Genomic DNA, 27,236 nt, shown 5'->3' with positions numbered 1-27,236 from the left:
TTAAAAGATTTTTCTGGAAGAGCAAAAGAAATTTATGGTAAGAATTACATTTTGCTTTTCCAGAAATAATCACATTTATGAGTAATTGTTTGTGGAAATGCCACATGACAAGTTAACCTCAGTGCTCTAGACTTTTGAGTCTTTATTAAAGTTCAGTAAATCCAAATTCTTTAAAAGACTCATATCTTAAGACTCAGAAAGTGCCAAACCCCCCCAACAAATAATCTTCTTTATTGACTTTAATAGATTTTAATTACGTTTTCTTATTATTTTAATCCTGACTCAGTTCTGTGGTACTAATCCGTAGCTGGAACAGTAAGTAGCCCCGACCCTGGTTCACCTCACCTTCTTCTTAGTGCTAGGACATGCTATTTGCGTTACAGCACCATCAAGCAGTACCGCTTACGGTTGACAATGGTGATGTGCTAAGAGCACAGCAAACACGAGCAGAGAAGCCAGTCCATCCCACAGAACATAATTCCTCCTGGTGGTACACTCTGGTCTTGAGCTGGTTATAAGTCCCTGCAAGGCCATGAAGTCAAAGCGTCTGTGCCAGTTTACCTAGCAGGGGACCTTGACCCAGCTACTTAATGCATCGTGTATTTTGAAAGCATGGCCTGATATTTTCCCATTCTAAGCCTGATTATGCTCAATAAATAAATGAAGAAATTCCCATATAAAGTCAGCGTAGATCTTTCTGGGTTTAGTTGGGCTTCAGAGGTGTATCAGGGATAGAAATAAGACTATTTCTCAAAAATTTCTCAAGTAAGCTTGTCAGTCTGAACCAGTTCTGCTACAGTTTTTCCTGTTCAATATCTGTCTGTGAATTGAAATGAACCCAAAGCCACCTTCTTGAGCAAGCTAGCCATGACACTGCAGTGAATCTGGGTTGCAGAGCTGAGCGTGTCGTTTCCTCCAGCCTAGCTGTATAATAATGGATCAGATTTTACCACTTTAGTGCTGCAGGCTTGTGAAATTGCAGTTGCGTATGCGTGTCCCAGAAGAGAACATGGCCGAATATCCATAATTGTACGCACCTATCCTCACACGTTCTTGCGCTTTAGATTCTCCTCCCCTTAAATCAGCCAAGACACGTAATGGCCATGCCATACCTGGGCGTAAAACATTTTTGCGTTGCTGTGCTTCTCAAGTACTTCGCACATCACCTTGAGCTGTCCGCTCAAGTGTGAAGAGAAGTTTCACTACCCACCTTCTAAAATTATTGTTTCCATCTATTAAAAGAAAGAGGCTCAAAATCGTTTTGAAAGGATAAATAGCACAGAATGCTTTGATTCATATCTGTGTGCTAGAAGTTTCACACATCGAGTAAAATACCATGAATACGTCATTATTTTGACAGCTTTGTGAAAAAGGAGGCAAAAAGGATCACATTGCACGGATTTAATTTCTGCAGCTTTACAGCTTTGTGTTTTGCAGAAGAATCAAATCCAGCCATCAGAACAGAGCAGGTGGCAAAGTGAAGGGCAAAGTGGAGCTGCTATAAAAAGGCCTGTCAAATCTCATCCTTGGAGCGTGAGCCCCCACCGAGGGCTCCCCAACCAGAACATTTGTGTCTCGCACCTTCTCAGAATAGTCCCTCTCGTCTTTTTTCAGGCTCTGCGCTCCTCCTGGCGCAGGGGGTCACAGAAGAGGAGAGGCTAGAGAGCTGGGAGAGGGTCTCCCACCAGCAGTGTAACAGCTGAGAGGAAACAGCTGCACTTTCGCCACCAGTGGATAACGGGATGGCCACCACCGTTGTATCACCCGACGTGTGGAATTTCGTGGGCCGGCATTCAGGTAGGCTGAAAACGTGCTTGTAGGTGCAGAGGTCGTGTCAGAGCAGAAATAAATTCCTTGACTGTGGGGCTGGGAATGGGTAATGCAGCGGGGGAAAGTTGAAGTCCTGAAGACTTGTGTGCGAGTGCCCAGTTTTCCACGTTGCCAGCACCACGGTTAGCTTTCTGCAAAGGAACGTCCCTAAATTAGAGGGATGTAAAAGTCAGGGTCGGCGTCTCCTGGGCAAGTAACAGCATCTCAGCCCTGGTGAAGGACTGTTTATGTTGAGGTAGGAAGAGGGAGATTGGGAAAAGAGTCCTTTGCTTGCCTCTCTGAGCAGTACACTTCCTTGTTCTAATGTCTCTGTGACTTTTTTAAGCTCTCTCATCCTAAATAGTCATGCGGTTTGTTTGTTTTTAAACTTAACTTTTAGAGCACAAGGATATTTAACATTCCTTTTTATGTCCCTTTGCGCCATTGTAAATCGTGGATTTGGGCCTCTCATAGCCGCGAAACAAGAAGTATGTTTCTAGACAGCAAAGGCTTTTTTCCCCCCCTCTCCCATCCCGCAACTCTGGGCCCTGAGGCTTTATAAAAATAACAGGTACATGCGTCAAGTTGGTTAAGGTTGTTAACGTAACATCCTTCTTCACCTTTTACTCTCAGTTGCTGTGATTTCCTCTTCTCCGTCATCTGGGCCAATTTAGGAATTGTGTCAAGTGTGTCCTTTCTTACGGAGCAGAAACCTGACCTTGCTGAGCTTTGGCATTGGCTTCAAAGTGCCTAGTATTTCACTGGTAGGGTTTCAGTATTTTTGATTCTGTTGCCCGCAAAACACAAACGTTGCAAGGGTACGCAAACTCACAATTAAAACTAAAAGCGAACTGAAATTTTATCAAAGCCCAGAAGACTTTCCAGTAAAGTTCACGTTTTTATGGGCTTGTGATTTTATACAAGCCCGTTTTCTTCTTTCCTCTCACATCTCAAGACCTTTTTATAAGGAATCACTGTCTCTTTTCCCCCTAATTTAAATTCTACTCTACCTGTTTGGAGTATTAGGTTTAGCTTAGCAGTGAAATTATTTTAATGATGTGACTGAGTGGTCGTATATATTCGGACAAGCAAACATAAAATGGTCATTCTTTATATGAAGGGTCCAGCTATAGTTTAGAAAAGGTAATAAACGGTAGATTGAAGGCTTAGATGGCTCCAGTAGTAGCCATTGTGTATTACAGAGGTTATTAGCTCATCAGTTGAAGGTGTTGTAGATAGCTGCAACCCAAACTTAGAATTGACCTGTGCAACAGATGGACTTTGTAACAGTTAGTTAACTATGTATTAACATCCAGTTTAACTCTTTGTCTACTCTTTATGAAGTATGTATGAATGGCACCAGAACAGGAAGCATGACCAGAAGACATGCAATTTCCTTGCGAACGGCAGCATGTTGGTTCCTATTTCAATATAAATGCACAGTGTGATTTGCAAGGGTGACCGTGTCACCTGAGGTTTAGGTCCTGTTTTCAGAAGTGACGTTGTGCAGTGCTCAGCTCACGTCCAGTCAGGGTTAGGCCTCTAAATCGCTTGGGCAGTCCTGAATATGTTGCTGTATCATTTGGCAAAGTGTCCATTCTAAGCCCACCTCTCTTCTTAGGATGGGCGTGTTGGCAGAAGTCTGTGGTGTTCTCTGTTGTTGTTATTGCCGTTAACACTGCTTCTAAGATCAGGCCCTGGCTGGAGAGCCAGCCTGATGCTTTTCACCTGGTGCCTAAGCCATCATCTATTAAGAGCAAGGATGATCAGTGATAGGGGCTGGAAGGAGAGCTAAGTAGAACTCTTCAGCTTATGGACGCGAGCAACGTAAGTGGGTTCAGAAGGGGATTGGGCAAATCATTAAGAAAGGAATGTTTCTTGCCGTGACAGCGTTTGTCCAGAGTTCGGTGTATAAATTCCTGTGAATTACGTGTTTTGTGTAACAGGGAGGAAGGTGCCTGGGTGCATCGTCCCGGCTGCTCCCCGAGGGTAGTGTGGGCACCTCTCTGCGGGGCGCTGAGCCACAGGAGGCTGCTGGGCAGTAGCGAGGGGCAGACAGTGGCATTATGGGCGAGCCAAGGCTGGTCCATGGCAGTGAAGGCTGGAATGGATAGGAATTCCCTGAAGCTCCACAGTGGGCATTCAGGGCGTTGTTAAAAATCTGGGATCCCAATGAAAGCGGAATTGGAGGTCAGGCCAGGATTTTGCAAATGCACTGTGGACCTGGGGAACTTTATTCTCATACCTCCTGATGGGTCTGCCTCACCCAGAAGGGTTTGAGTCGTCCCTGTGCAGGTACCTTTTTCTGGCCTCCGCATGATAGCTCAAGAGAAAACAAGTCCTCAGGGTCCTTAGGTGCATGTGCTTCCCAGAAAAGGCAGAGCAGCTCAACTCTGATCTCTACTCGCCTCGTAATCCCGTAGCAAATGCAGCAGTGTGGCTGCAGTCTCTAAAAGCTCTGCAGCAAGTGAGGAGGGATTGATGGAGAAGAGGAGTTCTGCTGCATACGCCCCCTCCCCCTCTAGTCTTATGCTGTATCTGAAGTTTTGGACTGCTGGCCACTGGCAGATCCAAGACGCTAGACTTCCATTGCGTACAGTGGCTGTGGATCAGGTCCTTCTAGTGCAGCAGCTGGATGCTAAATGAAGGTCTGAATCAAAAACGAACTACTTTTGGTAGTTCAGGTGTTGCAGTATATTGGAATGGCAAGCATGTGTTATTTAAAAATGTGTTTAATGTGCAGAACTGTCGTTTGGAATAAAGAGAGTTAGATCCAGACTGCTTAGTCTCATTTCTCTTTAGCTACCCAGCCTTATATTATCTATCAGAGTACTGGTATTTATGGTTCTTCAGCAACCAACAGTATAATCTTTCTTAAATTATCGTAAAGTAACCTTCTATTGAACGGGGATAACAAAGCCAACCTAAGGCTTCCAGTAGAGAAGACTACAGTGTTAAGATCTGGGGTTTTTTGCTAGCAGTGTTGTTAATCATCAGATGTTTCCAATAATGGCTCTAGAAGGCATTGATTATTTTTCTGCCTTCACCTAAGTTTATAAATTTGGTTTATTAGAGAATAAGAAAGAAAAAGTGGGGGGGGGGGAGGGGGACTAAATGACCCTAGATAGTTTTACCAATTTGTTTCGACGTGGGTTCTCTCTCATACTTCATCTACGCTTAGATTTGGGGGGAAGGAATAAATGAAAACCAATCTAGTTTCTTCATTTCTTTTCTTAATTTCTTTATAACATAGAGAAATGGGAATAAAATGCTGGGCTGTATAAATCTTGGCAGAGGAGGAGGCTGGGCTTGGTACTGTGTGGCAAGGAGTTGTACAGCTCCTTGTGCCTCATGACAGTCTGTTCTCTTGGTGGGGGTGCATAGAAGAGCAGGGGTGTAAAGAGGGCTGGGGAGGCAGGAAGAGATGCTGCAATACTTACGGCCTGACTAGTATTGACCTCTGCGACCCCTGACTGAGGAAGGCTCTGCCGAGGCTGCTGGTTTCCTTCTGTGTCTGGCAATGGAGCGAGTCTCCTGCTGTCACTCAGATTTAGGCACGAGACTGCGGAGCCCAGGGCTTGCTGCGTGGAATGGACAGTAGAGCTGTTTACTGGATAAAATCTGTGTGTCTGTCACTGTGTTACACAGGTTTTGCAGCCTGGAAGGACATGCCTGTCTACCCTGTCCTGGCTGCTGCTGTCTGGGTGAGATGGGTCCATCGGCACAGAGGGGAGACAGACCTTACTGGGGAGCATGGCATGCATGGAGCACGCTCAAGCCCAGGGCTGATGGGGAGGAAAAAGGGACCTGGGAGCTGTTTCTCCATGCCCGGAAACTGCCAATCTAGAAATCAGGAGGAGCAGAAGAAATCCTTAAGCTTTGGTGTCATGGTAAAGGGGAGATGGACAACAGAGGCTTTTGTATATGCTTCCTAGCTGGCAGCAGGAGGATTTTTTATTACTGGTGCTTAGCTTCACGGGTCAAATCCCATTGCCATGAAAGAGGTTCCTGAATTAGAGTAATGTATCACTTGGGAGATAGCGTTGCTGTCCTTTCTCAGATAATACTGGAAAACTTGAGTTTGCTGATGGCTATGGAGTACCGCAGTTCACGAGTCCCAGGTTCGATTCCCAGATTGCTATGTTCACACGTTCCTTGTTTTTTTTTAGGGCTTATCAATAACCTATATATTATTTGGAATGAGCACATCCATAGGCTTCTTTTTTTGGGGGGGGGGGGGGAGGGGGGAACAAAATTGCTGCCTTTGTTCTCAAAGGGTGAAAAATATACTCTTGGATGGCAGAAAGTCCATGAACAAAGCACTGTTTCCCCTTAGGCCTGGGGAGCTTGGGGGAACGTGGAGCAGAGCAACTTCATCAGAGCAGACTGTATGTGCTTGCCTGTTGTAGAGCCAGCAAAGAGGATTCAGAAAACTAGAAGTTACAAAAATGGCTCATTTCGGTTGGGGTCTGCAGACCTATTGTGAGAAGAGCTTATCAATTCACATTCCCATCATCTTTGGCACTGAGAGTAGATTAATGTCTCCGGAACCGGGCTCAAGTTTCCTGAGGATAAGCCCTTGGAAAAAAGTTTGCTAATCTCCTTCTGCTGAAGTCAGTTTTTTGCCTGCGGGTTTTTGGAAATTCTTGTGAGTGTGCATCTCTGACACCAAGCAATGTGCTGGTAATACCGCTCTGAGAGCGCGCTCCAGGGAAGAAGGGCTTTCTCCCTGCAGAAGGAAAAGCAGGACTGGTGTGAATCTCCTCAGGCTTCTCTCTACCTTCCTTACCATTAATTTTCTCCTTCTTTTCATTTTTCCATCGTGTTTTTTTTTTTAAGACCCTTGGTGTGTCCTGAGACCCAACTGGACAGTGCCGGGGATCTGAGCAGTCTGGTCGGAACTTGGCTTTAACCCTGCTGCAGCAGGAGTTTGGACTAGACCTCCTGAGGTCTCTTCCACCCTGAATAACACTTCAATTCTATGATTTCCTAAGGCTTTGTTCCTCATCGTTTCATCTCTTTTCCACCCACACCTCAGATGCAGCTGAATGGGAAGGACACTTACCACCCTTTGTGTTGGAGACTGGTTTCTTTAGAACTTGGCGCTTTGGGAGCGTTCAAGCGCCAGAGGAGACGGGGTTGCCCAGCTGTGGCTGTGGCCTAGGTCCTCTTCCAGGGCACCTTACCACCACAGAGATTGATAAGTGTTTTGACAGTGTCTCTGATCCTTTCCCTGGGGAGTCATTCAGAGGAGGAGAAAGATTTGATTTCTCTCGGTATTGGAGAGGGGTAGCACAATATCTGTGATGTACAACTGATATTAGATGACCAAGTAAGATTCCAGATTTGCATCTGTGGTTCAGGTTACAAGTATTCTGCTCGAGCTTCTCCTTTTGCTTTCCTTGCTCATCAACATTAATTAAGTACGCAGTTAAGCGGTTCTGCAGGTAACAGAAGGTTGTCCGGCAAAATACCAACGCGGTGCTGGCTCTGTCGAGTTCCACGTAATCTTGTGTAGCTTGATTGTCTTTGAGACATCTCCCACTGCATTGGATTTGATTGCGGTTGATCAGAGGATTGAAAAGGTGCGAGTGGAGGAGAGGCAGAAGATGCACATAAAAGCTCTGTTTATCTGAGTAAGTGTCACTTTCTTAAGAAAACAGACTGAAACTATTAGGCTAGTCATCTTTTATACCTGGCTTCTCTTTACAGCGGCCTGACAGAGGAATATGTGCATAGTGATGGAAGTGGGAATCAGTCGTATTACATGTTAAAAACCTCAGAGATATGGGGGCGTTTTTAAATTATTAGCTTAGGTTTGACTCGCACGTTCGCTTTCCTCCATCCATATCAAATGTGAAACAATTTGGCTTGTGGTCCTGATACCCTGCACCTCAATGGCACTGATGGATGCCATTTAATGAAACATTTGCATGATACTTTGAGGAAGAAAAAATGGAGACGTGAGTTAGAAGCTTCAGCTTTCTTTCTTTTCCAGAAATGTAGCATTGCTGATGTTCTTAGCTCGCTTTGTGAGCGTTATTTCCCATGCGGTATGTCACAAGGGCAAGGTCATAGTATTGGTCGTTCAGACTGCCCCTCAGTGTGGCCTGCGACTTCTCTCTGCTGGCCCTGCAAGCTGAGAGAGAGGGTGGTGGGAAGGCCTCCCAGGGCTGGGTCCCCTGTTTGCACAAATTTCTGGGTAGGCTCTGAAACGCGTACTAAATGAGAGCTATAAAGATAAGTACTCACATCCAGGGTCCCTGCTGTTTAAGAGAAAATCTCTGCTGGTGGAGAGCAGACTGTACTGTGTACATCCACAGGCGAGCAGTTTGGAGATGCGGCTAAAGGTGCCACGGGACTGAGAGGGAGGTTGACTCACTTCAGGTTCGCATAGCTCCTCGCACCATGCTGAGTGAAGGTAGGTCTCTTAAGATGTGCTCTAGTCGTTCAGAAAACTGCAACAAGATCTTAAGCACCGGGATGGGCTTTTGAATAAGGAAATGTATGCGGCTGCACTGCAGGTTTTCTGAAACAGAAAATTTTCCTTTGAAGTCCTTTGCTTTCAGAGCAGACCTCCTCCCCAGATACTCGAGGCCCGCCCTACAGAAAGGACAGAGGCAAGGCTCACCCCCAGCCTTTCGGGGCTGTCTGAAGAGAACTGGAGAAAGCCATCCTGCCCTTTCTTAAACACACAAGTTGTGGTGAAGTCCAGTAGGAGGGAGTTCCTCTGGGCCTCCTGCTCTTCTGCATCCTCACCAAAGCATCAGGCAGGATCAGTCCCTAAATGAACCGCTCTTTAGCTGGCTGTTATGGCTCTTGTGCCATACTCCTTATTTACTTAAGGAAATGTCCCAGTAAAATAAAGCAGCCATTCATAAGCCCCTGACAACAAACAGTCATGAAAGTTGCCTTTGAATTCCCCTAATTTGCTTGTAGAGTCAGAACAATGGGAGAAAATAATTGCAGTTATTGGAAGAAATTGTTGCAGGCAAACTATAAGCCATTTTAAAACTCAAATCCAGGAAAACAGAAAGGGGTAAGGGGAAGGAGATGTACCCAGTAAGATGCCTCGTGCTCCGTAACTCGTCTTTTGCTGTGTAATGAAAGGCTTCACCTGGCTGTTTTCTCAAGCACTGTTATTTATGGGGAAAATCAAAGCATTTAGTATCAGCATAGTCGAGCTGCTTGCGGCAGCGCCTCGCCTGGCAAAGCCATGGGAAAGCTGTTTTCTTCCAATCCGCTTCATGCCAATGCAGAACTATCCCTCTCTGGGAACTAAGTGTATTGGAAACCAACAGGAGGGAAAATCACTCTAGCGTTAACTGCTGTACAGAGAGGACTTTTAACTCCTTCCGAGGAATGAGCTAGATTGCTTGTGAAGCTAACAGGGATGTAGGATTTTCAAAACCATGCACGTGACTGTCAGTCCTCTGAAGAGGTTTATTTTTCTAAGTCAATCAGAGCCAGATTTTAGAGAATTTGGGTGCCTAAATCTGCATTTATAGAGCCTTGGGGGTTCCTGCTGGTGCAGACCTGGTTGACTTTGCGCGTGGGGAGAGGTGATGAACAATTGTTGGCCCCAGCCATACGGAAGACCCCGAAATAACACCAGAAACAAGTGGGACTTACACTTCTGGGTGCCTAACTTCCCTATAAAAGTCAAATGGGCTCCTAAATCAGTTAAACACTGCAGTACTAAGCAAAGCAGTGCTTAAGTACTTGAAAAATTGTGTCTCAGAAACCAGCTGGCGTTATAAGAAGAGCCCATGCTTAAAACAAACTACTGCTTTTGTCCCAGCCTGCTCAGCAGAGCTGTGTGCAGGAGAACTGAGCGTGGGGCTAACTCTCGTCTCGGGAGTATGAATGAGAAGTATTTCGCTCTCCCTTTGTTTTGTAAGGAGGTAACAGAGCAAAGGATCGGTGCAATTTGAGGGCACGAGCCCTCATTTTCTCTCCAGTCCACCGAAATAGAAAAGACCTTCCTGTCTCCCTATGAGCTTGCCTTCTGCGAGTCAAAGCCCTTTGAGGCCCTGCTGCAACTAATGGCAGACTACTAGCAATTCTACAGCTGCTTGTGATACCCCAAATTGGCCTCGTTGTTGTAATGAAAAGGAGCCTGCCAACACAGAGGTCCTTCCAGAGAAGCCTTGCTATTGTATGAAGAGGGAGAGCGCCTGTGGTAATACTCCTACGTCGCTGTCTGACTTCACGCTTCATTGCAGGAACAAAGCGAGGCAGCCCAGACCGCTGTCAAGGGTTTACAGAACGAACAGGGCCTTTGGACAAAAATGACTGTCAGGAGGTGACCGTATCCAAATGTTAGCAGGAGGTGGTGGGTTTCCTTTTATTGTGCAGGCAGCCAGCAGTCTTAATTGCTCTGAGGAAAAAAGGCAAAGATGTCTGCTCTTCTCTTGGTACTTGGGGATATAAATCAGACGGTGTTTATAGCTCCGTGCCTCTCTGCCCTCCAGTCTTCTCTTATCAGAGCAAAGGTGGACAAAGCTTCCTCGTAGTTGCCTTACTTTAGACATTGAGTAGGTCCGGTAAATGTCTCTGTTTTGCGTTGACTTAATGTGAGCAGAATTTAACCTGTGTTCAGCATCCAGCACCTTAAGTCCTTTTCTCAGGTAAGCGCAGAATATCGAGTAGTCGGTTCGATCAGCGCTTACTCAGGGGAAGCGGAGAATCCTTATTCATATCCATTTTCACCTGCTGTTTACCTCTGTATGCTGAGTTTTTCTTCTGGCTATAGACACACATGCCATTTAGCCGTCTGAACAGATCTCAGCAAAGAGGCTGCAGTTAAAGATGAACTCTGTTATGTTGTTTAAAAGGTCATGGAACCATCCCAGATCCAGAATCTCAGGGGATAAGTGTGTCAACTTAAATGAATTAAAATTCTCCAAGCCATCCCTTCCTCTGGTCTTGTCACTTGTGAGCGTGCCGCAACTCCCTGCGTGGAAACGTCACGAGTCAGGGACGTCGCAAGCGCATGTGTGTTTGTAGTGTCATTCTGCTGCTTTACGGAGACTCCGCAGCTGGGACGTTACTGTGCAGAGGTCTGAGGTCCAGATTTACAATATCTACCAATTACCGCAGGGACTCTGTTCTCATCTTGGTGCTTGAAGGCTTAAAACCGTATTCTGGGAAATGGAGTGCCCTAACAAATTGTCTCTTACCAAGGACCAAAAAGCCTCTTAGTTGCATGAGTGTAAATCTAGAGGATTTAAACAAGCTTCCCTGACTTTACATCATGCCTACTCCGCGTCTGTGCTATAAGCTTGCTTTTTCTGTTAGTCTGCTCCCCTTAAAAAGTGAAGGTACCTTGCAGTCAGTGAATATGTTGTGCCTAATAATACATGAAAGTTTGTTTCCTCTTCCTCCGGTTGATCCAAATCTAAATTTGAGAAACAAGGTTTATTGTAAAGTCTTTTGTCACGTTAAAGCATCTGAAAAATGGAAAAAGAAACAGTAAAGAGGAGAGAGGAACAATGCCAGGGGTGAGGGGGGGGGATGAAATTCAAGCTTGCTTGACTTTTAGTAGGTTATACTGCATGGCTTCAAAAAATGGCTATAAAGGTAGAATTGCCATGTAGACAACCTGCTGCTTGTCAGCAGAAAAAGGAGTTGGACACCTAACCCCTACTTGTTCCTTAGCAGGTGCACAGAGGTGCTTTACCAGGCGCATAATTTTTGCTGTGTCTTCTGGAGTGAATTCTAGACTGTGGACCCACGCCTTGTTTGCAGAGGTTTTCCTGAACATGCTAGTTCCTGGTTGATGCAGAGGTTCAAAAGAGAGCTTCAAGCCTGAGGTAGACATCCTATGAAGCTATCCAGGGAAGGACTTGCCACCGATTGTGGCTGTGAAGCAACAGTACTAAAAGTTTGTGGCTGTTGTTCCTGGGGAGAGGGCAAAGCAGTGGCCCCTCAAACATCACAGTGGGATGTTTTTCAGTTTAAGGGACACCAGTGCACGGTGGATCTAACTGTTGATAAAAGGAAGAACTGTGGTTTGAAATGCAAAAGGAGATATTATCTGTAGAGAAGCTACAGAGCACAAATCAGGCAAAATAATTCCTGGTTATGTGGCTGAATTTAGGAACCGCTTTGGGACACAAGAGTGAGTAAGCTGTGGGCACCTAGGAATTTCTCGTCCTATTCAAGTGGACTGCTCTTTAAAAGATGCTAGCAAATGTTGTAAAATGAATACAAGCAGTGAGGAATCAAGTGCAACTGTCCAGGTCTTCCCATAGCAATGGATTCGGCAGATTGCCTTCAAAACTGCAGTGTAATGTGGGTTACTGCTTCCACTCCATTTCAGCAGAGCTTCTCTCATTACAGCTCCTGACCTTTAAACTTCAAGAATAATAAAATACATTATTAACGAGCAGTCAGTTAACAAATAAATGCCCCTTTAGTCGGTCCAAAAAATAACATTTTGAAATACTGCCACCTTCTGATAATTTTGGGATGGAGAACTGAGTTCTGTGGAATTTTTCCAATTTATTCTCCACAGTGCTAATTCAGTTCTTGATTGAAAACAGTTCTAACATGATAAAATCATCTGTTACAGTGCCAGCTTTCGCTATATGTGAGACTGTGTATGCAGCTGTAGGGAGGGATGAAGAAAATACGATTGTATGATTTCTAACACATAGTAGGAGAGACAGTAGCAAGCTTGTTTGAAGAAGGGAAAAGCACTTTAGTACTTTATGTGCAAGTTTAAGGTTTAAAAGATATTAAAGCCTATGTTTTAAGTTAAGTAGGTGTTAAATGCTTTACACAAGGAGAGGTATGTGCACTTTGAGCCCCACAGAGGCAGACTTCCCCCCTCTTGCACGATTCCTGTCTCTGACGTGATGAATGCATCCATCAAGGGTTACTTCCTTTTACCGTTTTTACTTGGCTAATATTCAGCTATTACTTGTCCCTATACCACCTTTGTGTGTATTTTAAATATCCAGATGGTATTTTATGTGTCCAGCCACATACCATTACTATATTACTTAAACTTGGCAATGATACCTAGAAATAGCTTTCCCCAAGCTAGCTTTTTCTTGTAAAGTTCATCTAATTTCAGCTTTCCAAATGTCCTTTGTGCTGTGACAGGATATATTGTATACCGATATGGCTCACATATCATGCAGATTCCCTGATAGGGAGAGTCTGCTTGGCAAAGACAATAGGCCTTTCAAAGTAACAGAAATGAATACAAAATACAAGCTCACGGGTCCTTAAAGCTACCATTTCAAACTCTCAGAATTTACACAATACAAAGCTACAGTTCTTAAATTTGCCCGCGTTCCATTAAATTTACACAATTTCTGTGCTGGGTTCCAAAGAGGTTGGGATGCGCATGTCATGCCGCCAGTGGTGGGGTTGTGAGGCCCTTGGCCTAAACCTGGGCCATGTCTGCACCGTGTTTTCCTCAAAGGGTGCCAATCTGTTTTCATATTTTAGGTACGGTGACTTGTCCCTGGCAAAACAGGTATGCTGAGATGGTGGCTGAGAAAGCCCCCCTCTGGTGGGGTTTCCTCCTTACAGTGGTATTTGGGATGATGACAGGGCTCAGAGCAGCAGAGGAACAGAGCGACTCACTTTGAAGCTACGTCATTGCTTTGTTTTGAATCCATCCTGTATCATCACTCGTGTCCTTCCTGGAAGGTCTGTGACTTGGTATCCTGAGCAGCACCTGTGGGACATGCAATAGGAGCATGCAAGCATTAACAGTTGGAGAGCCAAGAAAATGTAGGGTCTTGTGTGAGAAGCGTCGTGGTGCTAGACGCTACTAGACAGGTACGTGAGTGAGAGAGCCTTCCTATTGTGGAAGGTGTTGGGATAACTTGTGCTAGAGGGTTTGGTCACCTGCTGTACCCTGTCCCCCCGTACACTCTCCTGTCCAGGGAAATAGCTGCCATAAGACTGTGTGTGTTTGGGGGAAGCATGAAGAGGCAGGAGGTTCTGAGGTATCTGCTCTTCCCTGCTTTCCCTTAAATACCTAGCGGCATTGCCTAGGCAGTGAGGCAGTACCAGTGCTTGGGCAGAGGAAGCACGCTTGCCAATGGAGTCGAGGCCCGTTTTGTGGTCAGCGTATCTATTTGTAAGGTTTTATTTACTTTCTCTTACGAATCAGCTTCTCCAACTTAGTGCTTTTTGCAGTAAGTGGGCTGATTTTTAGTTTGATTTTCTAAAGTAGTGCAATTTCTCCAGTCTTCTGTCTCGGCAATACTTTAACTAGTTAGCTGAGTCCAACCTTATTTTACAGAAGAGGAGGGGTCGTGGGTATGCTGAGTTTGTACAAGTTTTCTGGAAATGCGCAGTCAAGTAAAGGACCCGTATCAGTGCCCCGCTGATGGGAAAGACTGAAATGTGAATTCAGCTGTATAATTATACGCTAGGGAATCCATGAGTGTGAGAGACGTACTGAATGAAAGTACTCCAAAACCAGGCTTCAAAAGTTGTTCTGCTTGTGTAATTACTCATACATTGGCTTTGATAACTGAGAAGTGGATGAAGTAGCTTGTGTGCAGCTAAGGGAGATGAGTCCTGCAGTAGGACTTGGATTGCAGACTGGCTGGTGATGGCAGGTGGATGTCAAGCTCTCGTACGCACAGACAGAGTGCCCTGCAAATGAAGCCTGTTATGACTGCTAATGTGCCATTGGTAGGGGAAAAAGGGGGGTTGGATATTTTTTTTGTGCCTGATTCAGAGCCAGTTGCATGGTGTGAGTTCCTGTTCTGCGCAGATTTGTTTTTTCCCCGTACAAATCATATGTAAAGGGTTAACTGTGCGCCTGGCCTCCAGGAGTTTGTTGTCAGGTACTAGAGATCCATTGCAAAGCTGTAGAGAAACTTACAGGTCATTGCAAATTGAAAATAACCTGTTCCTCATCAGAGAGGTGAATACACTTGACTCCTGAGCGCTTGCTTGACTTAACACATGTAGCTGTGCTGCCGTCTGTCCTCCCAAAGAGCTTGTTTTCCTGGGTAGTTTCTAAATACATATTTCTCGTTTCCAATTTAATGCAGAAAACTATCTCCAGTTGAACAATAAAAACTTCATCCTCGAGTTTGAGATAAGAGACTCACTCTCCCAAAGCTGAGTTTCAGGGCTCTGCTAGATCCAAAGGTCACCAGCCACACAGTCTGATTCTGTAGCAAGCTCCGAGGGTTTTTAAAACAGATCTTACCATATGTATAGTGTGCCACTTCTGCTGATGTATATTAAGCTCAGGAGAAGGCAGATAGCATAATTGCCTTTAGCAAAATTGTCAAACCAAGCAAACCCTTTAAAACTACAGAGAAGGGGAATGTAATGAGAGCCCTGGAAGGAAGAGGCTAAGAGAAGAAAAATGGGCAGGGAGCATTAACATATACTTTTAACAAGCCTTTTCACAAAGGGAAGAATGACCCAGAGGTTTGACTGTTGTAGTACTTTTTCCAGTGAAAGGATTTGGTATGTGCTGCTGCGTAGGAGAGAGATGTGTATCCCCCCTGCATTATTTCACATTTCAGTCTGGAAGGGCAAGAGGAAGCTTTATTCAGCCCATTGAATCGAGCCCCACGGTAATACAGCATATAAGACTTTTAAGAAGTGGAAGGCTTACAAAGCTTTTGTATCTGCACATTGCAGATAGTTTTCAGGATAACTCCTTGGCTGTTTTAGCCGTATGCCGCACTAGACCTGAATTATTAGAAATGATTTGCTACAGTCTCCATTCATATTACCTCCCAGGGACCTTTCAGACTGGATTTATGGAGAGAGATAAGTTTCCTGAACCTTTCTCTCTCAAGAATACTACAGATCTTAGGACAAATCAAGTTTTGATGGCATAAGGACTCCGAATTTGAATTGCTGACTGAACTCTAAGAGAGTGCACCCTCTGGGGACAATTAGGGATAATTTCCCACAAGGGTAGTTGTATCATGCCGCGTTTCCAGTTGGAGATGGAGGGCTTATCATTTGCCTTCTGCACAGGCAGGTGCCACCACGGGGGAGTCACATTGCCGGTTCCTTTCCTGTAGCTCAGGTGACTTCATTTTTAGGAATCTGGTTATATCTCCTGGGAGCTGTTGCCATCTCTGGCCTGAGCTGCTCTCACTTCTTGCCGAGTGGCCGTTGTAGTAGGTTGTCCCTTGGCTCTCGCCATCTCTGGCAGCTGAGCCCTGTGCTAGGAGTTTTGTGGAGACGTGACACACCTGCGCGTGCTGTAAGGCAGAGCTGAACACCAAGCTCTCGGGTCACATGCAGTAGAAAACCTTTGTCGAGCAGATTTGCTGTAGGTGGCTTGCTCTGAACGTCACAGACTTCGCGGTTGCTTTTCCTTTCTTTTCACAGTTATTCTTGCCCTTTGAGGAAAGGCTTCCCTGAATCTAGAAATGCCATCTCCTTCCCGTGTCTTGTTGCCCAGATGTTAAGATTTCATCCACCTTGGTGGTGGTGTGCATGGGTGAAAGGTCCTGATGCCAAATCCCTCAAGGCTGGCTGGAGGCAGTCTGCGCTCAGGCAGCCGGAAGCACCGGCGACCCTGCGAATGCAGGGGGAGCACAGGGCAGCGATGAGTGGGGCTTTAGCCCGTTGCTCAGCCTCTGACTTTGGAGGCAGTGGGGGTAGCATGCCGCAGCCTGGCTCCTCGTACAGTCCTCCTTTGTGCTTCCAGGTGTGTTATAATAACCCAGCTCTGTGCAATGGGGGAATGAGTCTAGTGGGAAGAGCTTTTCATATGGAGGTGTGTGAGTGGAGGAAGGACCTGTGTTCCGCACTGTAATGAAACAGTAATGACTAGTGCAGGTGACATTTCTTTGTAGTTAATATGTGCTGGGGTGAAAGGCCCTGAGGCAGGGCCTCAAGCTGTTAAGCTATCAGGTGAATTGCTAGGATATTTGACCTGCAGTTCATTCCTAATATAAATGATGAGGCTATGAAAAACCTGAGCAAAATTTTCATTAGGACTTCTCCTTGGGCTGTGTGGGAATGCCAGCAATTTTGTGTCTGGGGTTGAAACAGACTCCTCATGTTGGCAGCACCGTTTGCGTCAGTTCATTAGAAAGATGCAGAACTGCAAGCATGACTTGCACCGTCCGGAGGAGAAGCGAAGTGACTCTCACCTGCCTTGGGAGGTGTTTGCAAGTATGGCCAAATTCTGCAAGGGTACAGAGACTTCCACCCTTAGAGCTGTGAAGGTTGTCCGGGATAAGTGAGTGGGCTAAGAAAACAGTGGTGCCGAAAGAGGTGGTGGCACCTAGACGTTGTCTTCCTGCAGGATCTCCATATGTGGAGATTCCTTCTCCGGCTTCTGAGAAAAGGTTTCTTGGAGGTAGCTTTTGAGAGGGATTCAGAAGGAGGTCGTACTCTGCACATCTGGTCCTGCCAAAGCAGTCAACCTGCCTCTAGCGCTGCACAACCACCCGGACCTGTCAGCATGGGATGCAGCAGCCAGGCAGGGCTGAGGCTGTGCCAGGGATGCTCACAGTGTCACGAGTTAAGCTGGGTAACGTTATTTGAATCCGGACTGTTTATAGACTGCGAATGTGGTTTTTGCATGTCCTGACCACTTTGCAAACTCAACTTTGACCAGCTTGCTTTTGGGGGAGCGAGGGAGCCCCTAAGCATTCAGGTGAGCAAAAGCCAAAGTTTTGTTTCGAAAGGCACTGATTAAAATACTCCATTGTGCTGGACTTTGAGTAGAGGTTGTTGCCCAAGCTTTTTTCCAGTTACCAGCTCACCACAGAATCCATTACTGCCCACTTTTGATCCTGACTGTCTAGACTATTTGTCTCCCCGCGTTACCAGGTGAACAGCTACAGGCGTAGTTTATTGTGCTGAACACAGTGAGACAGACTTACAAATCCACTGTAACAAGAAGCAACCCATTACAGTAAGAGCAGAGTTTCTCCTCTGAAACAAATATCTTTAGGCTTCAGTCTGAAATACAGCCTACCATTGTGTTTTCTGCACGGCTAGCAATTTTACTGTATGACACAACAAATCTCCAGTGCAAACTAGCTCGGTTTTATTCTCTAATAAAAAATTAGACCTGCTGCAGTGTGCATCTACAAATTGAGCTGGAGAAGCAAGCTCTTTACCTGTGGCTGAGTTTTCACCAGGGTCTGCAGGAGCAGCTTTCAATACCATCTTTTTTCTTCACAATTGGTGTCATCAGATTTACAAAGCTAAGCCATTGGATGTGTGCTGTCCTAAAACAAAAGCCGTGGGACAGGTTCTTAGCTGGTGTGAACAAGTGCAACACCAGGCATGAAATCTTAAACAATTCTTTGCTGGCTGAAAGATTCGTCAGCCCTCAGCTTCGCGTGACAGCCCCCCTTTGTAGATGGCAAGGGCTTCTATCCAGCCAGCCCTTTCTCATCTCATCTTTTCCCATCTGCACGTCTTACGTAGTCCTTACCCCTAAATTCCCCTATCTCATTTCTACCGTTGATCTCCAGTCACCTTGCTGAAATTTGGATGGATTTTTCTGCTGGGCCAGTAGCACATCGGTAGCACCAAGACCATTTCTGTACAAAGTGCAAAGTCCCAGCTTCCACCACGTGAAGAGCTACAGCTAGTTACAGAAGCTGTAACTTCTTTAATAGCCTTTCTAAACTTTTTTTTTTTTAAGAATAGAAGGCTAATGAAATCATTGTCCACTTGTCCCTTTTATTCTGCTGTCCAACTGCTCTCCACTAACTTTTGCACTTATTGACCAGTTTCATACAGCTTCAACATAGGACAGAGGTCTTGAAGACGTTTAGTAATTAGTGCAAGATTCATGCAAATCTCTCCCCTTTACATGGCTCTCTACTAGAAGCAGAGGCTGCAAGGAGGGAGACGTAGTTCCCATCTCACGAAAGCTCTGCGTATTCGGCAGCAGAGATTCCAGCTCAGAGACAAAAGTCCATACCGAGGCCAGAGTGAGTCTGCTCCTCCAAGAGTTAGTTGTTTTGGTACAGGCCAAATAGCATACTGTTCCCTCCTCCTATGAGATGCCTGACGTACCATAATTCAGGTCAAGTGATAAAATGCTGACAAATTTATAAGCCACTGAAAGTAAGGTCTCCTAATAGTCCTTTGGGCAGCTTTAGTAGGTGATCTTCTCAGGGCAAGCTAGAACGAATTCCTAGGTGTCAGTCTCCATAAGGCCGAACACATGTACAGCCAGGTCTCGGGGAAGAGGTTCTCCATCTCCGAGTTAGGCTGCGCTAGGAGGATGGGGGGTTCTACGGTTCCCACCACTTTGAGAAAAAAGAGGTGCCGAAAAGAAGCTATTATTTTGTAGGCTTTCAGATGTGCTCCTATCAGGGGAAGGGGGGGGGGGGGAAGATTGCGTTTTTGCAGCACTTCAGGAAGTGCCCTTCTGCGTTAGTAATGATTGGCAATGATTGGCCTCACCACAAAAATATGCTGCCATCGTCTTACTCATCCTCTCACCTGTTTTGCCTGTGCAGGTTTCACTGTGCCTGTATGCATGATGCTGTGCTTCAGAAAAACCGATGCTGTAAGCTTCTCCAGTGAAACCCAGTGTGCTTAGCAGTTGACATGACAGTTTTTTTCTGTGGAGTGAATATTAAAATTAATGTTAAAGAGTAAACCCCGGAGATTAAATTAGAATAACAAAAGAGATACTACTCACTAAAAGGAAATGAATTGACAAAATTAAACCATAGACCATGAATGAAATTTTCTGTGGAGCTCAGCTCCTACTAGGGAGCTAAATAAACTGAACAGATGTAGTAAAAGGACTCAGCCTTGCTCTGCTCCCCGGCTTTCCTTGGGAGCCCCAGGTCAGAGGCAGCGTGCAGATCTGGCCCTTTTGCGCCTTTTTATTTACACTTGATTTTGCTCAGATTTTGGGGAACGTCTTCTCATTTGGAAAGCGTTAACCAGTTGTAAGGGAAATTCAGACATAACAGAAAAGAAGCTGAGTCTTCCACCAGTGGAGCTGCTTCTAGCTGAAGCAGGGCTCCCCGCTGCTTCAGACTGGGACTGATGCGATGGGCCGGGGGGGTTGCTTTAGTGCAAACCCGAAGCACCTTGCTGCCTGGTCGCAGACGACTGCAGGCTGGGCAGAACTTGGCTGTGGACCAAGCCAGAAAAATCAGGGTGGGATGTCCGTCCTAGTTCACTGGAGATTGAGGGGGTGCAGCCAGAGGGCCCTGGGTGGCCAGACGCGCAGGGAAGTGGCGGTTCTGCTGCTGTGAGGTGGGGTGGTGGGAGTAGGTGCCTTCCAGAAAGCAGCGTAAGCGAGGAACCCCGTCTTTCAGCTTTGGTGTGCGGTCTTAACGCTGGCCAAGCCTGTAGCTGCTCCTGTCTCAGAAAGCCTTTGGCATATGCCGTAGCCTGGTTGTGAGAGGCATGTTTGAGCGTTTTCCAGAAAATGAATGGATTTTAAATTCCTCTTTAAGCCTGTCTTTCCGATGAGACCCTTGGTAGTTTGCAGTCTAGTATTATGCTGATGCTCAAGAGATACTGTTCAGCTCTGCGCTGCAAGAGCAATACATGTTCTCACTGTACTGGGGGCTGAGAATTAATTCCCCCGAGCGACAGCTTTGTCCCTCCCTCCTGGGGCAAGGGCAGGCCCCTTTTCGGCTCCTCGCCCACCAGCGCTCGCGAAACACAGGAGCGCGTGGACGTACCGTGGGAGAGGCCGGTGGGCCGGCATCTGGAACGGTGTCGCGGGGGAGCGCTTGGGCTGCCAGGCGCAGCACGCCGGCCCCCGCACCAGGTGCCTGCGAGGGGCTAGGGAAGAGCTAAGCCGCGCAGGGGCGGCTCGGGCCAGGGGGCGTAGTCAAACCGCTGTCAAACTGTAAGCGAGGGGGAAGCGCTTAGCGCAGCCGCTTGCCTCTGGAGGGAAAGGCGAAGGTCCTGGGACGGGTCAGTAACCGCTTGGAAAAGAGCAGTAACCGGTATCTGCGTGCAGCTGCCCCCTCCTGCCTCTCCCGTCCGCGTCCTGCCCCCTTCTCCCCAGGTCTGGGTTGTGACCCCGCAGCAGTCTTGGGGCGGGAGGTTCGGTTCCCCCGCCGTGGTGGCGAGCGTGCCGCGCCGCGGGAGGTTGGCGGGCGCCCGCCAGCGACCGGCGCGGCTACGAAGAGCTCGGGCTCGTCCCTGCTTTGAGCTGCCCGGCAGCGGCGGGGGACGGAGCACGACGTCCTCTGTTTCCCCTTTGCGCGGCAGGAGGAAGAGGCGATTTGAACTGCTCTTTTGGGAAGAGAGGCAAACGTGCCTCGTTACCTGGCCTGCGTTAGGCGCGCGTGGAAAAGAGGTGAGCTTCTGTCCTCCCACCTGGCCGAGGCAGCCTGCTCGTCCCCAGCCTCTCCGTTAGGCCCTGAGCTAATGCCTGCCTCCTCAGCTGCGTTCAGGAGAGTACAATAGGAAATTGGCAGAAAATCAAACGTGAGCTAACCGTCCGCTGGTGCCCCTTTTCTCATTCGCTGGTAAAAGCTGCTGCCGGCGCTAAGCCTGTCGGCGCTCGTCCGCTGCAGCGGTAAGTTTGCGTTCCCTGAGGAAGCGAAGTGCCGCCTGAAGCCTGGCGCTCGGCTTTAGGAGCCCAGCTCACCGAAGCACGTGGATAATTAAGTACCTTCTGCTGTAGTTTAGGCGTCGGCAATGGCCTGGTGTCTGAGTGCTGCTTGGCTTGGGGGGGGGGGGTTGTTTGTTTGCTTGCTGGGTTTTCCGGAAACGCCTGGGAAAGCTGACGCGAAGGACGGACAGCGGGCATCGCTGCCGCTAGAGAGAGCGCTCCCTTTGTGCCGGCGCTGAGTCCCCGGTTCCCGTTGCTTGAATAGCTTGGCCGGCGTCTCGTGCTCTCTCTGGAGTCGAATAAACGGCTCTAGAAAAAGTGACTCTTACTCCGCGGCTACTGCAGACCGTGCCGTTTCCTGGCAGTGACTTCGCCCCGCCACGTGATCAGCGTGTCCCCGGAAAGCCGATGTTTCGAGGGTGGCGTATTTGCCATCAGTGGCTGTTGCAGAGCGAGGGGTTCGATGCCGGGTCTGCAGCTTACCTGGTTACGTGCTGCGGTGGGAAACCCGCTGCACGTACCCGGTACGGTAGCTAAACGACCCTTGTGACCGGGGAGGTGGTAACGTGCAGCGTGCTGTGTCTCTGGCCCAGCGGCGAGTATAGCCAGGCTGCGGGCTGGTGTAGTTAGCTTAACAGCTAATCTGTCTGTTTAGCGGGCACTGCGTCTGATAGATCTGACTTGGGGAGTGACGTGTCGGACTCAGCAGTTGACTGATGTTACGCATTTTGGAATACGTCGTCTTCAGCGGAGAACATGCGCACACACATGCACTTTCTTTCTTTCTTTCTTTTTTTTTTGTTAGCAGGTGATTGAGCACGCTCCGAAATGAATCAGTCCTACTTGGTATGCAACAGACTTTTTTTTTTTTTTTCCCCCCCCTGTACATCGTTTCTCACGCTTGGCCGTTGTTTTACAAATCAGCCACTGAGACGTGTTCAAAGCGTTCTGGAAATCCCCGACTTCCAAGTGCTATGGATCAGGCCTCGTGGGCCAGCCCAGACGTTGTCGTTCAGCAGGCAGCGCTGAACGTAGGTGAAAGCCTGCGCTCCCCTGGGGTCTCCCAAAGCTGCGTTTCTCTCCTCTTCTTTAGAGGAAAGCTGTAGGGTGTTTACCTTTAACTGAGGCGAGGGGGGAGACGTGTGGCCTTGAGGCTGATACAGCCTACATTTTACTTGTACTGCAGTCTCTTGTGGGTTTTCTTAATGCGTTATCGCTGGATAAAACAAGAGTGTGTCTTGCATGCGTGTCTGACCAGCAAATGCCACCAGCTGTGCTGCTGCAGAGCTTGCTCTTCTCTGCCCAGGCAGAGATCAGCACGCGGTCCTCCAAGAGCCCGTGCTTTGCAGGATCACCTACTTTCTCTCGAAAGGGCGATGCTGGGAAGGGTGGCCAAGGGATGCGGCAGGCCAGTTAGTGCTCAGTGCTGCGAGGGGTGCAGAGCCTCCCGCTTGCGCTTGGGAGCAAGGAGAAGAGCATGAGGACGGAAACGTAGCTCAGAGGGGAGCAAGGCTGCCTCCCGAGCGGGGCCGATGTTTCTGGAGGAAAGCAAGCAGCGAACGCTCATCTGTTGAGTTAGCAGCGTGCCTAACGGGAAGGGAAAGGGCTCATCTGATTAGCATTGGCACATTATCCTTCGGCAGCAGGTTGCCCCAGGCGATGGGCACGGAGCTGCTCATCCGGCACGGGTTTTGCGGCGTTCTGCTCAGTTTAGCCTCTGCTTTGATTTGCTTCACTTATTTCTCGCTTTGAGGAAGATATAATCGATAAATCTTGACCACAAGTTGCTCAGCGGAGGGCTGCGCTGCTGCAAAATGCTGTTTTTATTCTTCGCGGGCATGCATAGCTGCACACCTGCCTGCCTGCGCTATTAGCCTGTTTGCTCTTAACGTTGCGCCCCTTTCGACATCGACAGGAGCGCTTTCGCCGCTGCTGATTTCTGTTCAAGAGCTGAATGCCTGCTGTGTGGATCTCCAAATGTGCACGTTGTTGATGAAGCCACGTGATTAGTGCTGTCAGCCTGGAGCCTTGGGGTCCAAATGCTGCGGGTGGCAGGTCCCCTACAGGGTGCAGAGGCTTGCAAGCGTCTGTGTACGCTGCTCAGGCAGCGCGCTCCAACTTCACTTTCCTTACATGGCGAATTTGCTAGGCTCTGTCTAATTACCCCATAAAACATCTCTTGAAAGGACAAATGACACGTTGACTGAAAAAATACTTTGCCTTCGGAAATAGCTGTAGCTCTTGCATATAAAAGCCTTCATTGTAGCTCATAAGAAACGGTTTGCTTCTCTTTAGCCCACAACCACTTCCAAATAAAAGATTGCCCGTGCTTTAGTGATGAACAAAACTAGGAACGGGGAAACTTGCCTGCACCATTTTTGAGTGTTGTGGTCTGGACATCACTGTACAGTGAGCGCATAGCACCGCGGTGTGAGAATGCCGGTTGTGGACCTCTTCTCTAAGATCCGTTGCTGAGTATTTGAAGTAAATTAGAGTATATCCTCACGTGCTGGAGGAAAGCGCGTGCCAAGAACAATTATTGCAGAGACTTTATCTGCAGTCTCTCTGGGCCCCTGCGCCAGAGACCACCCATATTTGACCACCCTTAACTCTATATATATGGCTCCCCTTCGCTGCAGGAGTAGCATCAGAGGAAGCAGAAATACCTAGCAGTCTTGGCGCTTCTGACGCTTCTAGTCAGGGCTGCGATGGTGACAACCTCTTCAGGACCGAAGGCAAACAAATACGTATCCTCATGCCCTCGATCAGAACAGAGATGCCAACACGGGCAGCGTTTTGAACGCAGCACCCAGCGCAGCGTGGCAGGTACGTACCTGAAATGCAACGTCAGCTTTTCCGATGGTTGCAAAAGGATTTGGCGAGTACTTAGTGCACGAGGGAAACTTGTCCTGTGCTTCTGCTCTCCGCGGAGCTACGGCTGTTGGCCACTGCTGAGCTTATCTGTTTATTCTGAGTTTTGCTGCAAGCGTAAAAATATATATATAAATCTAAGCAGGAGTCGGGCACCTTTTGACCTTTGGGATCCTGCCAGCATGTGTTGTGCTGAAACAGTGACTAGCAATAGGGTTTGGGGTTGTATTTTTTATAGTATCTGCAAACAAACTGTGGATGGGTTCGTCTAAAAGTAGTATGCAAAGAAGCTGTGAAGGTGTTTGGAGGATTTCATTAATCAAGGTGATGTGCATCTTTTTATGTTTCTGTATCTCCCCTTGATTAAAATGATCAGAATAAAACTCCTACATAAAACTTCCGCCCCTCCCTCCAACAGTAATTGACTTAAGACGTAATTTTGAAAAGAGATGGTAATGTAGGTTGCCTGGTTTGAAATGCTTCAAGGGAGCCTGACTTTCTGAGAAAAGTTTATCTTATGCCTGCTTTAAACCCTGCTCATTTAAGTTGAAATATTGACCTGTTTAACTTTGATTTCCCTTTTTTACTGGCAAGTCTTTTAAACTGGAAGTGGACTCTCTTTAATCTGGCCAAATATTGCAGTGCAGTTACAAGTGCTGGCTGCAACGGTAAGCTGTATTAGCGTAGACGTTTGTCACGCAAGAGTTTGCTGCGGCGCAGAGTTAATGCTGAAGGTGTTCATGGCCGCCCTCTCTCCCGGTGCCGACGCAAGTCAGGCTCACCGTGACTAATTTGCGTGTGGAAAGCTGCCTCTCTACCAAGAGATGAAATGATTTTAAGATAGCACAGTCACGTCATAAAACGTTATTTATTCCGCAGCCTGGCTCCTGCCAAGTGGGTGTCTTCGTGGTGCGGGTGTCCCTTCTGCGGGGTGCACAGCCCGGCTGCAGCGCCGGGCAGCCCAGCACAGCGCGGGCAGGCCGTCGCACGGGGCTAAGCTAACCGTCCTGCAGCTCCGGATGCGTCGGTATGGGCAGCAGTAGGTGGAAGCAAGCGGTGTGGTTTGAGTTTCAGAGGGCTGGAGTGCTGACGGGGTGATTAACCATAAACCATACCCGGCGCAACGCTGGTGCCAGGCTAAAGCGCGAGGCGGATCTCACAGACCGTACCGTGCCTGCCTGGGCCGCGTTGCAGGAATGTGCCCGTCGGCACTAACGTCGGTAAGGACTGGGCTTTCGCAATGATCCGTCTAACTTGAAGCTGGGAAGCCGCGCTAGAGGCCAGAGGCATTGCCCTCTGCCGAGCGCGCGGGCGGTTGTCTCGTCGCTGCGGCTGCGCTCGAGGCTGGACAAGAGCAGAAGACCTCTCCTCCCGTGTTACACGTCCACGCTTCGGTTCCCGTCTCAACGGTGAGGTGAAATCCTTAGTGGTGGTTGGGCTTTCCGTTGCTGTGTTTCGGGGTTTTGCAGGGCTGACGTTTCAGAGGGCTTTGAGTCAGAGCAGGCTGCACCGCTCCTCCCGGCAGAGCCCCGCTGGCCGCGGTTCGGCGGCTGCTGGCGCCCGGCGACCGGGCCGGGACAGGTGTCCCGCTTCAGCCTCCGAGTTACAAAGCGAACCGAAAGGCTGGCAACTGCTGGCCGGAGGACTGCCAGGAAACCTCCGTGCGCCTCATGCCGTCCCCTGGCTGGCAGTTAACTTTATTCAGTGCCTTAGGGTCCTTCTAGATGCCGCTATACTTCTAGTCCTGTTGCGTCAGCGACTGTCTTCCAGTACAGGTGTCTGGGTGAGGGGTTGGCAAACTCTCCTTTCATAATTGGGTCCTAGATTATTGCAGGTTTTACATGCCCTTGAAGGTCTGTGAGTTCGGTTTATTCCCTGTGTTAAACCGAGTCGAAGCATGAAGAGCAAAGTGCGCGGGGCAGAAGTCTGACTGCAGCCAGCTCTGCCTGGAAAACCTTTGGGGAAAGGTGCTGCGCGTTTTTTTTGCAATTATCTGGAGTTTCTCACCAGGGAGTCATCTAGCAATATCCAGAGCAAGAAGCAGAAAGCCAGGAGCTAAGCAAAATACAGAGATTTCATTATAAATTAGTGTTGGAAATTAGAGCCAGGCTGTGAAATAACCACAATTAAAATTCAGAGAGCAAAGAAGAGAAAGCTTACCCAGTGACCCCTGCTCGCTGCCCAGGGTTAGGAAAGGGACTGGGCTGCTTTAGTATCCTAGCATAATTTGCACATGACTGAAATTCTCGGGAATTTAAAGGAAAAGAAGGGGACTGATCCTTTGCCTGACCAAGATCGGCGTAACCCGGCTGATATCAAGGGAGCTGAACTGGTCTACATGTGCTGCTGAATGCGTGCCTCTGAACCAGCAGCTCCAGCCTCGCTGTACCAATACATACGAAGAGAACGAAGCAGTTCTTACTTTCTGGCAAGTCTGCGTGCAGATCCTGAACTAAATGCGTCCATTCAAGGGATAAGAGCTGTTTATGAATAGAGATAATGCCCTTGAAATCAACTCCTGCATAAGAAAAATAGACACATAATAAATCAGGTTGGTACCAGGTGATTTTTTTTTGGTGGTTGGTTGTTGAATTACCTTCAATCCATTTATTTTACTAAGGGAAAACTAAATTGTTCCCAGTTCAGATTTCTTGTGAACATTAACAAGCCGAAATACCAAACTGACAAAAAATTAATGCCAGGATCCTAACACAAGAGCTCCCTAGAAACGAATTCAAAGGCAGCCAAATAAAACAAGAGATTAAAATATACAAAATACTGCAATTTAAAAGAAAATCACTGAATTATTGAAGCTCCATAGAAGAGGTGTCACTGCAGTGCTTCTAATCAACCTGATTAAAAAAACACGCTATCTTTTTTTTCCCCCCTCCTTTGATGTCAAGAAGTGTATTGTAAACTTAAAAAGATGTATGTAGTTCAATCAGATTGATCTGGAGAGTTCAAAGATATTGTAATTTCCTGAGCATTTATTCTTTATCCCATGGGGTGGAAAGTACCGTGCATGTATACACAGCGT

At 47.6% G+C, this 27,236-nt stretch overlaps 1 protein-coding gene across 1 annotated transcript in view; it reads left to right on the top strand.

Annotated features, from left to right (window-relative positions):
• The window catches only part of LOC138067052 (uncharacterized), a 385,190-nt gene that overhangs the window by 346,405 nt on the left and 11,549 nt on the right, over window positions 1-27,236 (top strand). Inside the window, exon 12 of the mRNA XM_068940999.1 lies at window positions 1,615-1,797. Within this exon, the coding sequence (XP_068797100.1) occupies window positions 1,743-1,797 (55 nt within the window). The 5' untranslated portion in view covers window positions 1,615-1,742. The remainder of the gene's footprint in view (window positions 1-1,614; window positions 1,798-27,236) is intronic.

Source organism: Struthio camelus, chromosome 4 (assembly GCF_040807025.1).
Source record: "Struthio camelus isolate bStrCam1 chromosome 4, bStrCam1.hap1, whole genome shotgun sequence".
NCBI lineage: Eukaryota > Metazoa > Chordata > Aves > Struthioniformes > Struthionidae > Struthio > Struthio camelus.
The sequence above is the reverse complement of the archived record's forward strand: the minus strand, read 5'-3'. Positions and strand labels throughout refer to the sequence as shown.